The sequence below is a fragment of the Taudactylus pleione genome, unplaced genomic scaffold (assembly GCF_031769625.1).
Source record: "Taudactylus pleione unplaced genomic scaffold, aTauple2 ptg000005l, whole genome shotgun sequence".
In the NCBI taxonomy this organism is placed as follows: Eukaryota; Metazoa; Chordata; class Amphibia; order Anura; family Myobatrachidae; genus Taudactylus; species Taudactylus pleione.
This window is the reverse complement of record NW_028284408.1, coordinates 28,044,870-28,056,955: the sequence shown is the minus strand read 5'-3', so window position 1 is coordinate 28,056,955 and position 12,086 is coordinate 28,044,870. Positions and strand designations below refer to the sequence as shown.

General features: G+C 43.1%; 1 protein-coding gene across 1 annotated transcript in view; it reads right to left on the bottom strand.

Moving 5' to 3' along the window:
• KCNH3 (potassium voltage-gated channel subfamily H member 3) overlaps positions 1 to 8,444 on the bottom strand; it is an 81,580-nt gene extending 73,136 nt beyond the window's left edge. Inside the window, exons 1-2 of the mRNA XM_088480094.1 lie at positions 8,347 to 8,444; positions 7,252 to 7,365 (exon numbers count right to left, since the gene is read on the bottom strand). Of these exons, the coding sequence (XP_088336220.1) occupies positions 7,252 to 7,330 (79 nt within the window). The 5' untranslated portion in view covers positions 7,331 to 7,365; positions 8,347 to 8,444. The remainder of the gene's footprint in view (positions 1 to 7,251; positions 7,366 to 8,346) is intronic.
• Positions 8,445 to 12,086: the final 3,642 nt, after the last annotated feature.

Sequence of the window (12,086 nt, the reverse complement as noted above, 5' to 3'; positions counted from 1 at the left end):
CCGCAAAGAGCGAGCGCTCTATTTAAATATCCGGCCCCTTTTTCTGAACGAGCGCGCGCAAATAGCGTCCGGCTCTGAATCAGGCCCACTGTCTTCTTATCTCAGAGTCTGCTGCTATTGCTAGTGTGAGTTGTGGCTGACAGTAAGAATTATTTATTAGTAATCTTTATTTAAACACCCAGAAAGGACTATACAACAAAACATTTTAAAATCCGTTTTTTTTTACAAGAGATGATCATTAAAGTAAGTCTGTATTTTCTTATCATATGTTTCCAATTGTAAAGCAAACATAATATGCTGCACTATAAAAGTGACCGTTAATGAATAAAAATAAATAAATAATAATAATAAATATGTGGTAAACCAATAATAGTTAAACAAAATATACTGTAGGTTCAAATGTAGTTGAACAATATATATCTAAAATAATGGCTACCTCAATAAGCTTGATCTAAAGCAATGATTCCCAACCTCGGTCCTCAAGGCACACTAACAGTCCTGGTTTTAATGATATCCATGATTGTACACAGATGGTTATATCAAAATAACTGAGGTACTAATTAAGTCACTTGTGCTCAAGTATGGCTATCCTTAAAACCTGGACCGTTAGTGTGCCTTGAGGACCGTGGTTGGGAACCCCTGATCTAAAGGTAAGTATATTTTTTGTAGCTGTGTAATACAGTGATTTGTGATACACTAAAAGCAGCCTGTTTAAATACTGTCAGGATCCCAAACACAATTCCTCTTAGCAACATATTCTCAGTCAACCCGGCAAAAAATATATGCTTAGAATTCACACAAAGTCAAATTGCATTTGAAATGTATTGTATAGGCATCACATTTATCATGTACTTTGTGCTGAGTGAGAAGAAAATAAATATCATAGCGAATAGTTGCAAATAAGAACTTGAGTGTTACAGGCAGCAATGTTATGGTGCACATCCACATGCCGATATTACTGAGCGATTGTACGATTACGACATCATGCAATCGATCAGTAATCGAGCACAAATCGTGCACTTATGTTGGAAATGACCAGCGATGCGCGCTTCCACTGGTCATTTCCGACATCAATCATCAGGTGGACATGCCAGTCAATCTGTCGATAACGACAGATTGAGCATGTTCACAGATGATGGAGGCTGCCTACACTGAACGACTGTAGGCACAGCACAGACTGTGAAACGACTGCACAATTACAATGTCCTAATCGTGCAGTCGTTTTTTGGTCTGCTAGCGGATGTGCGGCATTACTATCTATATTTGCAAAATGTCCCAAAATATATTGCTACTAATGTTATATAGATATATCTTGCAATAAGCATGTAAGCACAGATATGCCCATATATGGAGCTAGATATGCCCTTTGGGCAGAGCAAAATGCTCTATATTTTCCCTAAAACTACTTTTCAAAAGAAGACAAGAATGACATCAACTGTATATATTATAAGATGCTACACACATTAGGTAGTATGTGTTAAGCACTAGTCACGGATGCCATAGCCGGAGCAGAGGATAGTTACAATGAGGGGGTGTGCTACACGATATCTGGTACCCCAAGTAAATCAATGTCTCTCATACTACCAGAAAAAAAGCATGGTTACTACTATTTTAGACAGATACCTCATTAGCAAATGAGAAGCAATAGAGGGACACTTAGAGATGTACCAAGCCTTCTAAGAGTGGACAAGTGGAGAAGTAAAAAGTGGAAAATACGCCCATAACAACCAATCAGCTTTTTCCTATCATTTTATAGAATGTATTTGATAAATGTAAGCTAGAAGGTGACTGGTCACAGCTTTGAAAAAACGGCTTGTGCCGAGAAACGCGTCAGAGACACACCCCCAGTGATTTCGGAGGCTCCAGCCACACTACTCCAGAGGCTCCATTACCTCACCACCTAGTGCCGCTCACCGCTGTGTGGATTTTTTTACGCGGTGCACAGACACCAGGTGCTGGCTCCAACTGCGGTGGCTCCTTCCCACAGAATGAGCTTGGCCAGCCTGCTCACTTAGCAGCACGTACATCCAGGTGCATCTGGTCTGCTCAGCGCTGAATCCCAGTGGCCGTATACCCACACTGGCTCTCCACGATTCATGCTTTCAGACCCGGAGGTCTGTTAAACACATGCCGTCTCCTCTCAGGTACCTGAATTCATTATCTCCTGATGAGCATTTACTGTGTAAAATCAGGACCCTTTAAAGCCATTTTTGAGCAGTTTCACTGTTACCAAGTGTGAGTACATATCTACAAGTCTTTTATTTCACCTGTTGGGATCTTTATACTGATAGACCACTGTGAGACTGATTCCCACCAAGGTGGGCATTTGTGGTGTATTGTGGCACTTAAGGTGTTTATGGCCCTCATTCAGAGCCGCTCGCTATTTGCGGTCGTTCGTTCTAAAACAAGGGGTGGCTATTCAAATGAACCGTTCGCTAATTGCGGTCTGTTCACGCCTCTAAGTCTGAACGAGCGAGCAAAACTTGCGGTTGTAATTTTGAAAAATACGCCCCCTTGCCGCTTGCACCATACGTCATGTCCGCTATTTATTAGATTAATCGAGTACATCGAACAGCGTATGAACTGCTCGCTATTCTTGTGGCTGGTTTTTTCAACCGCTATTTTGCGAGCAGTTCTGAGTAAAAAAAAAACAAGTGACGTGGTCAATGACGCTGCTGTATTAATTATGCACTCCCTTAAAACACCCGTTTTGACCTTTAAGCACGCCTGCGTTCGAATTCCACACCCCCGTTTTCAAGCACCTTCCCCTGTTACCACCCACATACGCCTCCTCTTGTCACTCAAAATAGCAGGCATTCGCTATATAGCGAACAAACGATTTTCAGCCGCACTGACTAGTTCGCGCATGCGTATTAAAATCCGTACGCATGCGCAGATGTGCGAACATCGGTCAGAACGAACGAGCGGCCGCATACGAGCGGCTCTGAATCAGGGCCTATATCGATAAGGATTCCTTTGAATTATTTACAATATTCAATCATTGGCTGCTACTTAGAGGGACCTCAATTAAGGACTTTTTACCTAGAGACAATTTAGATCTATCAATATATTTTTGCTCTTTTTCAAATTTGCTATAACAAAAGTTACATCTACCTCAAGTTTCACTAAGGATCTCTAATAGAGACATTCCAGAACTGTTACAATTTATCATTTTCTCAATTGTTTCAAAAGAAGCTACAATTACTTCAAGGCTGATACATGTGGTCCCTTTCTTGCCATTTAGGAGGATATCTTATAGCCTTAGGCTATCTACCTCACTACCAGGAGTGGGCGGCAAATTTCTATTGATTATTGTCATAGTAACTATATGTATTTATTAAGTATATTTATTATGTTCATATGATTACCTTTTTTATGTTTTATTGACTATTCTTCCTATCTCTGATTTTATGTCTAGTTATTAATTATTTTTTATAAAAAAATTTATTTGTATATACTTTATGTATTAATTAATTTATATTTTATCATATGCTATATGTCCAGTGACTCTACGCTTCCATTGTTGTTTTTTGTTCTGTATTATTTGTATGAGGTCCAGCTCCTCATTGGAAGCTGCGGGACTCTAGACATATAAAGACACTTTCTGCTACAACATTTATAGATATTAATTTACATCTACTCTGACTAGCGCCCTATTGTCTTTTTTTCAGAATGTATTTGATAAATGTAAGCTAGAAGGTGACTGGTCACTTGTCCACTCTTTAGATGATTTCATACATCTCCCCTTTGTGGCCGGAGGCCGACCACACGTGATTAAAATGTTTGCCACGGCGCCGTAGGGATTAACCCTCATGCCGTTGCGCCATTTTTAAAAGGACAAAAGGCACCAGGTGCCCATTGTAAATGTGTACTCTGTGCTAGGCGCCGAGTGTTTAAACATAAAAGCGTATTCAAAATGGTATGTGCAGCACTGAGCCAGGATATGTATTTAAAATGTATGATTTTAAATATAAAATGGGTTTAAATTCACTTTTTGTATATGACATGACCAGCCTCTGTGTCTGCAGAAACTAGATGCTGATTGTGATTTCCTAGCAGGAGGTCTGATGAATAGGAAGACCTGTTGTGGTCAGTGAACTCTGGCTGGAATGTTTCTGTTTGAAGGTGTGAATGGTGTCATATAGCCAAACCCTTCAGTTACAGAACTTCCTTTGAAAAGACAATTTGTTTGTTTTTCAGAACCTTTTGGATGTCACAATGTTTTAAGGTTGGGAATGCCAACTGATTGATACTTCCATTGGGAAGATTGAATGTCATTTACTATTTCCTTTGAAATGTAATATGTTGTTAAATTATATTATGTGAGACAGCATGATTGGTTGAGTCGAACCCAGGGCGGATTAAGCCCCCTGTCATATTGTGTGTAAAAATGATATAAAAGGGGGCCCTGTGAGCCCTGTATGTTGTACATCTCTGAAAATCCTTTGTGGAGAAGAACTGCTGACTTGATAAGATTTCCTGTATGCGGAATGTACCCCTTCATTCAGAAGGTTGAGTCTTTTTTAAGACTTTGAGCAAATAAACACCTTTTCCCTTTAAATTCGACTACATCTGTACCCTGCGACCAACAGAATTGTGCCAAACACGGTTCCGTTCTCCGGCTGTGCTGGGTATTTGCAAATGTATGTAACTAATACCTCTGAATCTCTATTATCATGTAGGATTTAAGTATTTTTGATTTTGCTACAGTGTGCTGGGGGCAAATCCTTTTTTTCTGTGTTCAGTGCAAACCCCGCCCTTTACAAGCACCTGTGCTATGTCATGAAGCTGATTTGAGCAACTACCGTATTTTTTGTTTACTCTCCCGGAATGCCAGGGGCCTCCTGAAAATTGGATGGCGCTCCTGGCCACCCAATTTGAGTGGGCAGGTCTCCTGGTGCCAGCAGCCGCAGCCGCTACCAGCGTACATCGCGCCCCCCCACCCTGCTGACGCACACATCACCCACATCTGCTCACTTACCAAGCAGATTGGGGGGTGCGGGTGATGTGATGGACGCTGAATCGCGGCATCATCCCCCGCCTGAGCTTTGTAACGGAATTGTATAGTGGGGGGTGTGGCTACAATAACATGATCATGCTGGCACACCCCCCGCACTACCCACCTATGCTGTGCCATGCCCCCTCATTTTACCCCGCTGTGCTCCAGAAGGGGGCATCCAGAGTGTCGGCAAGTATGTCGCATGCTCAGACTTTGCCTGTATACAGAGTTGCATTCATCTATGCGGATGCACTGTCCCTATCCATCCACTATCAGCATGCACTTGTACCAGCCCTCTCTATCTGAGTACAGATGGAAGTCTGTATAGGCTCATCTCTAAATAGATTTTATATCCGCCTACACGCTCACAACATGCTCTTAGAACACTTAACATATGTGCAAATGTAATTTCACCCTTTCAGTTGCAAGTAAGATAGGCATTTTTGGTGTGTGTGTGCGTGCGTGAGTGTGTATGTGGGAAGGGGGGGCGGTGTAATTGACACAGTCACAGTAGTAAAGCACCTTTCTATGTATTAATGAATTTGGGTGCATGACCTAGGGCAGTGTTGGCTAACCTTGACATTCCAGCTGTTGTGGAACTATATATCCCAGCATGCCCTGCCACAGTTTTAGCATGCCCTAATAGCAAAATTGTAGCAGTGCATGCTGGGTTATGTAGTTCCATAACAGCTGGAGTGTCAAGGTTAGCCAACACTGACCTAGGGCCTGATTCAGATATAGAAGCTAATGCAGCCATGACTGCGTCTTCTTCCTTTAGCGCAACTGCGACTTTTTGCTAATGCCGCAGCCAACGCTTCCTATGAATGTGAGTCACCTATGAGAGTGGTGTCTAAGACACTGTGATACTCAATAGTACAAATGACTTAATTGTATAAAGGGTCTGGTTCAGAGGAGCATGCAGTTGCAGGGGTGATAATATGCAAATGCTAATTTCAGCACTAGTGCGCACCGGACAGTTCAAGCCCTGGGTCATCTACTTTCAATGCCAGTGGATGGTGCAATGCGCTGGTGGTTCCCTCCACCATTAACACACCATCGACACTTGCACCAACCTGTTGCTGGCACAGTGTCTCCTTCTGCACTCTGGCATGGCCTCTTTGGATGTGGGTCTGCATTTGGTAATGCAGCTGTGTTCACTAACCCCCATAACACGCCCATGAGACCTTTTTTTGCGCACACTTCAGGCCACCTTCCAGACAGCACCCAGGATGCCCATGGTTTTGCCTCGCTAGATATAATGCCAGTGCCTCCATATGCAACCGTGGTTTCCACATACACTAAGTGGAACACATGCGTCTTAGTGATTTGAAGGACTTTTTCAGCATGTGTTGTAGCAAATATTTGCTCAACTGCGCAACCATTGTGTACACCCTCTGTATCAGGCCCAAAGTAAGATATAGAAAACAATAATGGCCAAACAGAGGATAAAAGTGCCCGAGGAAGCGGGCTGGGGCTGTGAAACACGTAGCAGATGTTGGTGAGACTTTTACATTGATTTTTTATTGATTTTTTGTACTATCTGATACTGTGATCTTATTTTAATTTTATTGTTTAATGTTTCTTTTCTAACTATTTAGATGCAGTGTGTTGTCTCAAATAGTGAGAAATGTTTATATTGCGATATTTATACACTTGTCGCCATGACATATAAATAATTTGTGGTTTCAACTTTTATCCTCTGTTTGGACATTCCTGATCTATACAGTATAGCTCACTATAAGTGACTAAGGTATTTCTCCTATTGTGGGTCACAGGGTCTCCAGTTTCATAGAAGACACATTCCTGGGAACCAGGGGTAGTACCCCAAATAGAATTACAGTTATAGACACTATCTCTAGTGAATTAAGTGTTTCTATCAGCGCAGGAGAGTATTTTCCTTTTACAGAATACCCGGCCCAGGGCATAGTTGGGAGACACTTTCTCCTTGGGCCGCTTTAAGTAAACTTATGATGTTCTCCCTCATGTACATGACCAATATGGCCCAAAGTCACACAAATGATAATGCAGTACTTTTCTAAGTGTAAAGATGTGTGCTCCTTGTTATATGATAGACAGCAGAAAAACCTATAGAAATACAGTAACTTTTACAGAAATTCTCTTTAGGCATGTATTACCCCTGCTCTATATACTATTTACCCCGGAGCGCAACATAGTTCTCTTTAGACTAATAGAACATACAGTGGCTGAGGAAATACATAGTATAGAGAGAAACCAATATGTTTATTACTTACGTGTTCCATCAAACCTGGTCGCTATGGTATCTAGGAAGGTGTTCTGAGGAGCAAGCAGTCCCCTCATGGCTGGCATCATGCTACTTCTCCCTGTTCCTGCTGCACAATCTCAGGCTGGAACAGAGACATTCAGTTATGTTACCACTATGCAAGTCTGCCTAACACGAGCCATGAGAAAGCGAATGCAATGCTTATCTTTCTAGCATAGGGCTCACAGACTATTACTCTTGTAAGGACAACAGTTTAGAATAGCAATTTAAGCATCACCTGCAGCGAGTAGGCAGTTATCACTGGGTAATGGTATGATGCTCACCACATGGAATCTTTCCTGTAGTTTTACATTCATACTCACATGTAACTAATCTGTCTGCCATATCCACACAGTCTACGTATTGCTAGGCATCAGCAACACTAGTCACAGAGAGAACAACTATCTGTAGGTATCTCGGGGTAACCAGACCCACTGACGCTGCCCATGCAATATATCAGTAAAGGTCCTCATACACCAGAGATTGATTGCAGCAATCGTGCAATTTGCAATCGATTGTGTATAAAAATCTTTCCCTTTTTCAATCGATTGTGGCAATTCTGCAATCGAATAAAAAAGGGATAGATTTTTATACACAATCGATTGCAAATTGCACGATTGCTGCAATCAATCTCTGATGTATGGGGACCTTTAATCTGACCTATAGCTTTGGATATCTATTTAATCTGAAATAAATACTAACATTTAGATTCTTTACAAAGTACATGCACATACGTTTTGTCATTTGTATATGATATATTATAGAGCATTAAAGTCTAGTTGCACAGTGAATACAACTAAATATATTGTGTAAGAAGCACTTAGAACGAAACTAGCAGTTTATGGGAATAATAGGTCACTCATCCTAGACCCAGCCAGAGCCAGTGCATTTAGTATATGTATTGTAGGAAATAGATTTTAACACACTTGCATTTGCTTTCACCATAATAGGGTAATTTACATATTTCTAATTTTTCAGTATAAGTCAATAGTAAATGTGAATTAGTAAACTGAGCAGCTTGACGCATATAGGTGTGACATACACATCACAGCTTACATCTTCTCACCTGATGTCCATCATTCCCCAGTGGTCCAAAAGCAGATGTATAATAGCAGGAGACACCTGTGACAGTAATCAGACAATTCTTCTTCTCAAAGAGTTCCTGCTACCTTGTCCCACCTGAACTTCAGCATCCAGACCCCTCATCTCCCTTCTCCCAGTCCATCTGCCTGCTCTACAGCTTCTTCTAAACTGCTTGGAACAGAGAAGCCTTTTTTCTCAGCTTTAAGTTTCCATAGCTACTCTTGACACACCCGCTCTTCTTCTTAAAGGGACAATGCTTTCATCACCACTTCTATGACAGCTTCATTTCTGCACCCATGTGACCATATCTTTCATCATGACCCATTCACCCTAAACACAATGGTCTGCTCCCATTCCTCCTACTTGTGGCATTTTTAACAGCAATTACATAATTGAGCCCAGATTACTTACGTATTAATAATTTAGAAGAAGGGAAGCAGATCATTGTGTCCTGTATGAACATGTATGCTAGATGCTATGTACAGAAGCATTTCATTCTCTTAGTAGTATGGCAACACGTGTATCTTACAAAATTATCCACATTATCAATGCTTTCCACAAAATTCCCAAAAAGAATTTACCTGGTCTGTATTGAATAGTAGGATACTAAAGTATATTTTTACATCAGTTCTTCAAATCAACTCTGGGTAGTTCTATGGGGACAAGGGATGAAAATTAGAACAGATACTGGGCCTGATTCAGAGATGTACACAATGGCGATTTTTACGCAGAACGAGCGATTTTTCGCTATAGCGCATGTGTCAAAGTCTGTGCACGTGCAACGATTGTCTTGCGATTCCGCGCACACAGAGAACCCATTCATAAAGTGAGTGACAGGTAGTCAGCATTTAGGGGATGTAACAGGGGAGGTGGGGTGGTTTAGAAAAACGCAGGTGTGTATTACCATTTAAACACCGTTACATGGGCGTGCATAAATTAGCCATTGCGATCGCTTATGCAGCATGAGAGCTCTCAGCGTGTCAGGACAGCTGCTGCATTTGAAACAGGTCAGACCTGCTGCAAGGGCTGCATGGCTGATCAATGTGTGTCGATATTACCGATGTTTTATGCTGGTACGCGACACTGCACGCAGAAGACAAGGCAGCAGGGGGCGCCCCTTTGCTCGGATAAGCTTTGGAAGTTTTGGCATATTTTTGCAGCTGTGGTCCGCGCGAAATCGCACCTGCGATCAAATAAGCGTACATCTCTGAATCAAGCTCACTATACCCTGGGTAAAGTAGATTATGTAAATTGTGGTCAGGGCCGGATTAAGGGTCATATGGACCCGGGTCTGAAAATATTCAAGTATTCAAGGGCCTATATTCAGAAAGAGCCGTGACCAGAGCTGTGTGGGTGTGGCCAGATACACTGTGCAGTATACAACCCTACACTATCAGCCCCACTGTCTCCCTAAATACATAATAAATAGAAAAATTGCATTATTTTGTGAGAAAACTGGAAAAACTACTTTAATACTTATGTATGATTCATGGATGACTGTGTGGCCATATAGGCAGCTGGTCATCATCATGCTGCCATAATGATGGTCAGGCCCGCCAAGAGCTGTGGCGGGCCCCGGTAATAGGCGCTCTGAGCCCCCTCAGCCTGGCGCAAAGCCAGAAGGGGCGCGATCAGTGTAATCGCTCCCCTGCACAGGCATAGGAGACTGCTGTGGCTACTGCTCAGCAGCCACGAGCAGTCTCCAACTGCAGCTCAGCACACGCTGTGTGCTGGGCTGCTGTGAGGGGGGGGGAGTGGCGCCGGACCCGGGCGCCCGCCGGGCCCCTCAGGAAGCCCGGGCAATCTGTACCCGCTCCCCCCCCTCTCTGCGCCCCTGATGATGGTCAGGTCTGTAATTAGGGGTGTGCGACCGGTGCTGACAGAAACAGTAGCGCACGCATGGGGGGTTTCTGAGTACCCAGAAACCCCCCTAACAGACTCAAGAGCAGGCACCATGTTCTTAAGCCCCACCCACATCACTGCAAAATACCTCAATTTGAGGTCAATCTGGAGGAGGTGGAGCAAATATGATGCAGTTCCATTAGAATTGCGGCATTTGGCTCCGCCCCCTCCTGATTGTCCTGTAAATCATGGCACTTTGCCACTAGGGGGAGGAACCTAATGACATGGTAGTGTGTGAGTGAAATGCATGTGTGACACATGTATGTGTGCGTATACATGTGTGTTTTTATATATATATATATATATATATATATATATATATAGAAACCCCCTTGTAAAAATTGTGCATTCAGGGACTCGGGGGTGTGGTATAAAGATAGACAGTTAAGAGGTAGGCAATGTGTAGATAGACACCAGATGTTAGACAGGCAATAGGTCGACAGGGACAAAAGGTAGACACATTAAAGGTCGACATGGAAGAAGGTTGACAGGTACAGATGGTCAACAGGGTCAAAAGGCCGACATGTAAATGATGGTCACAAAAAGTGGTTGACATGTTTTTTTCTAACCCTAATCTTCACCATAACCCTAATCCTCTCCTTTACGCCTGACCTTAACCCTCCCTCCTGGTACTTAACCCTAGCTGTCAGGATAGGTGTCTGACCCTAACCGTCCCTACTAGTGCCTAACTCTATCTCTCCGGGAAGTGCCTAAACCTCCCTCCTGGTGCCTAAGCCAAACAGTTAGGGTAAGTGCCTAACCCTTAAAAAAAAAATGTGTCGACCAGTTGTGTGGCAACCATTTTTGTGTCAACCTTTTGACCCTGTAAACAATTTGACCCGGTCCACATTCTTTCATGTCGATCTTTAGTGTGTCGTCGTTTTGTCCCTGTCTAACATCTGAGGCTAAATGTAATAGGGTGGGAGTTTAGAAAATGTGAGAGTTTAGCAATAAACTCTCACATTGGTCGAGTTTTATCTTCAAAATGTGAAAACATCTGAATGGAGTCTGAAAAACATGCGAGTTTGCTGTGTTGCTTTGTTCTCGGACTCTATTACAATGGCCTAGTTTAAAAAGTGTGAGAAAACTCACATTTTCTAAACTCTCACCCTGTTACATTTGGTCCCTGGTGTCTATCTAGACATTGTCGACCTTTTATCTGTCTAATTATAGTCCAGGTACCGGCACTCAGACAGATTAGGATGGAAAACCAGCCCAGGAAATATCTGAAGCAGCCCAAAATGGGGAAGGGAGGAACTGGGCCTGTGGAGAGGGCAAGGTTTGATGGCGTATCTAGATGGGCCTAATGGTATATAAGGAGCATGTGAAAGAATGTGATGACATATAAGGTCATATGAAGGAGTCTGATGGCATATAGGGGGCATCTGGATGATCTGACTGCATAAAAGAATGTGTTAAAAAGCGGGGAGGGTAGTTAAGACTTTTCCGTGGGCGACAGAAGCAACAGTCACTGATCATTTTCTTTCTTCACACCATGGCCACATCCTCTCCTCCAACATCCTCCTTTCCTCACCCAGCCACATCCTCTCCTCCAACATCCTCCTTTCCTCACCCAGCCACATCCCCTCCTCCAACATCCTCCTTTCCTCACCCAGCCACATCCTCTCCTCCAACATCCTACTTTCCTCACCCAACCACATCCTCTCCTCAGGGCTGGATTCAGGGGGGCGACAGGGGCGGCATCCCCAAGGCCCCACACACATAGGGGCCCCCATACAGGGTCGGTGTGACTCTGCCAAGAGCAGGTGCCCAGTGGCACTTGTTCCCAGACGTGGGCTCAGCTGCCGTGGCTGCGTTCTA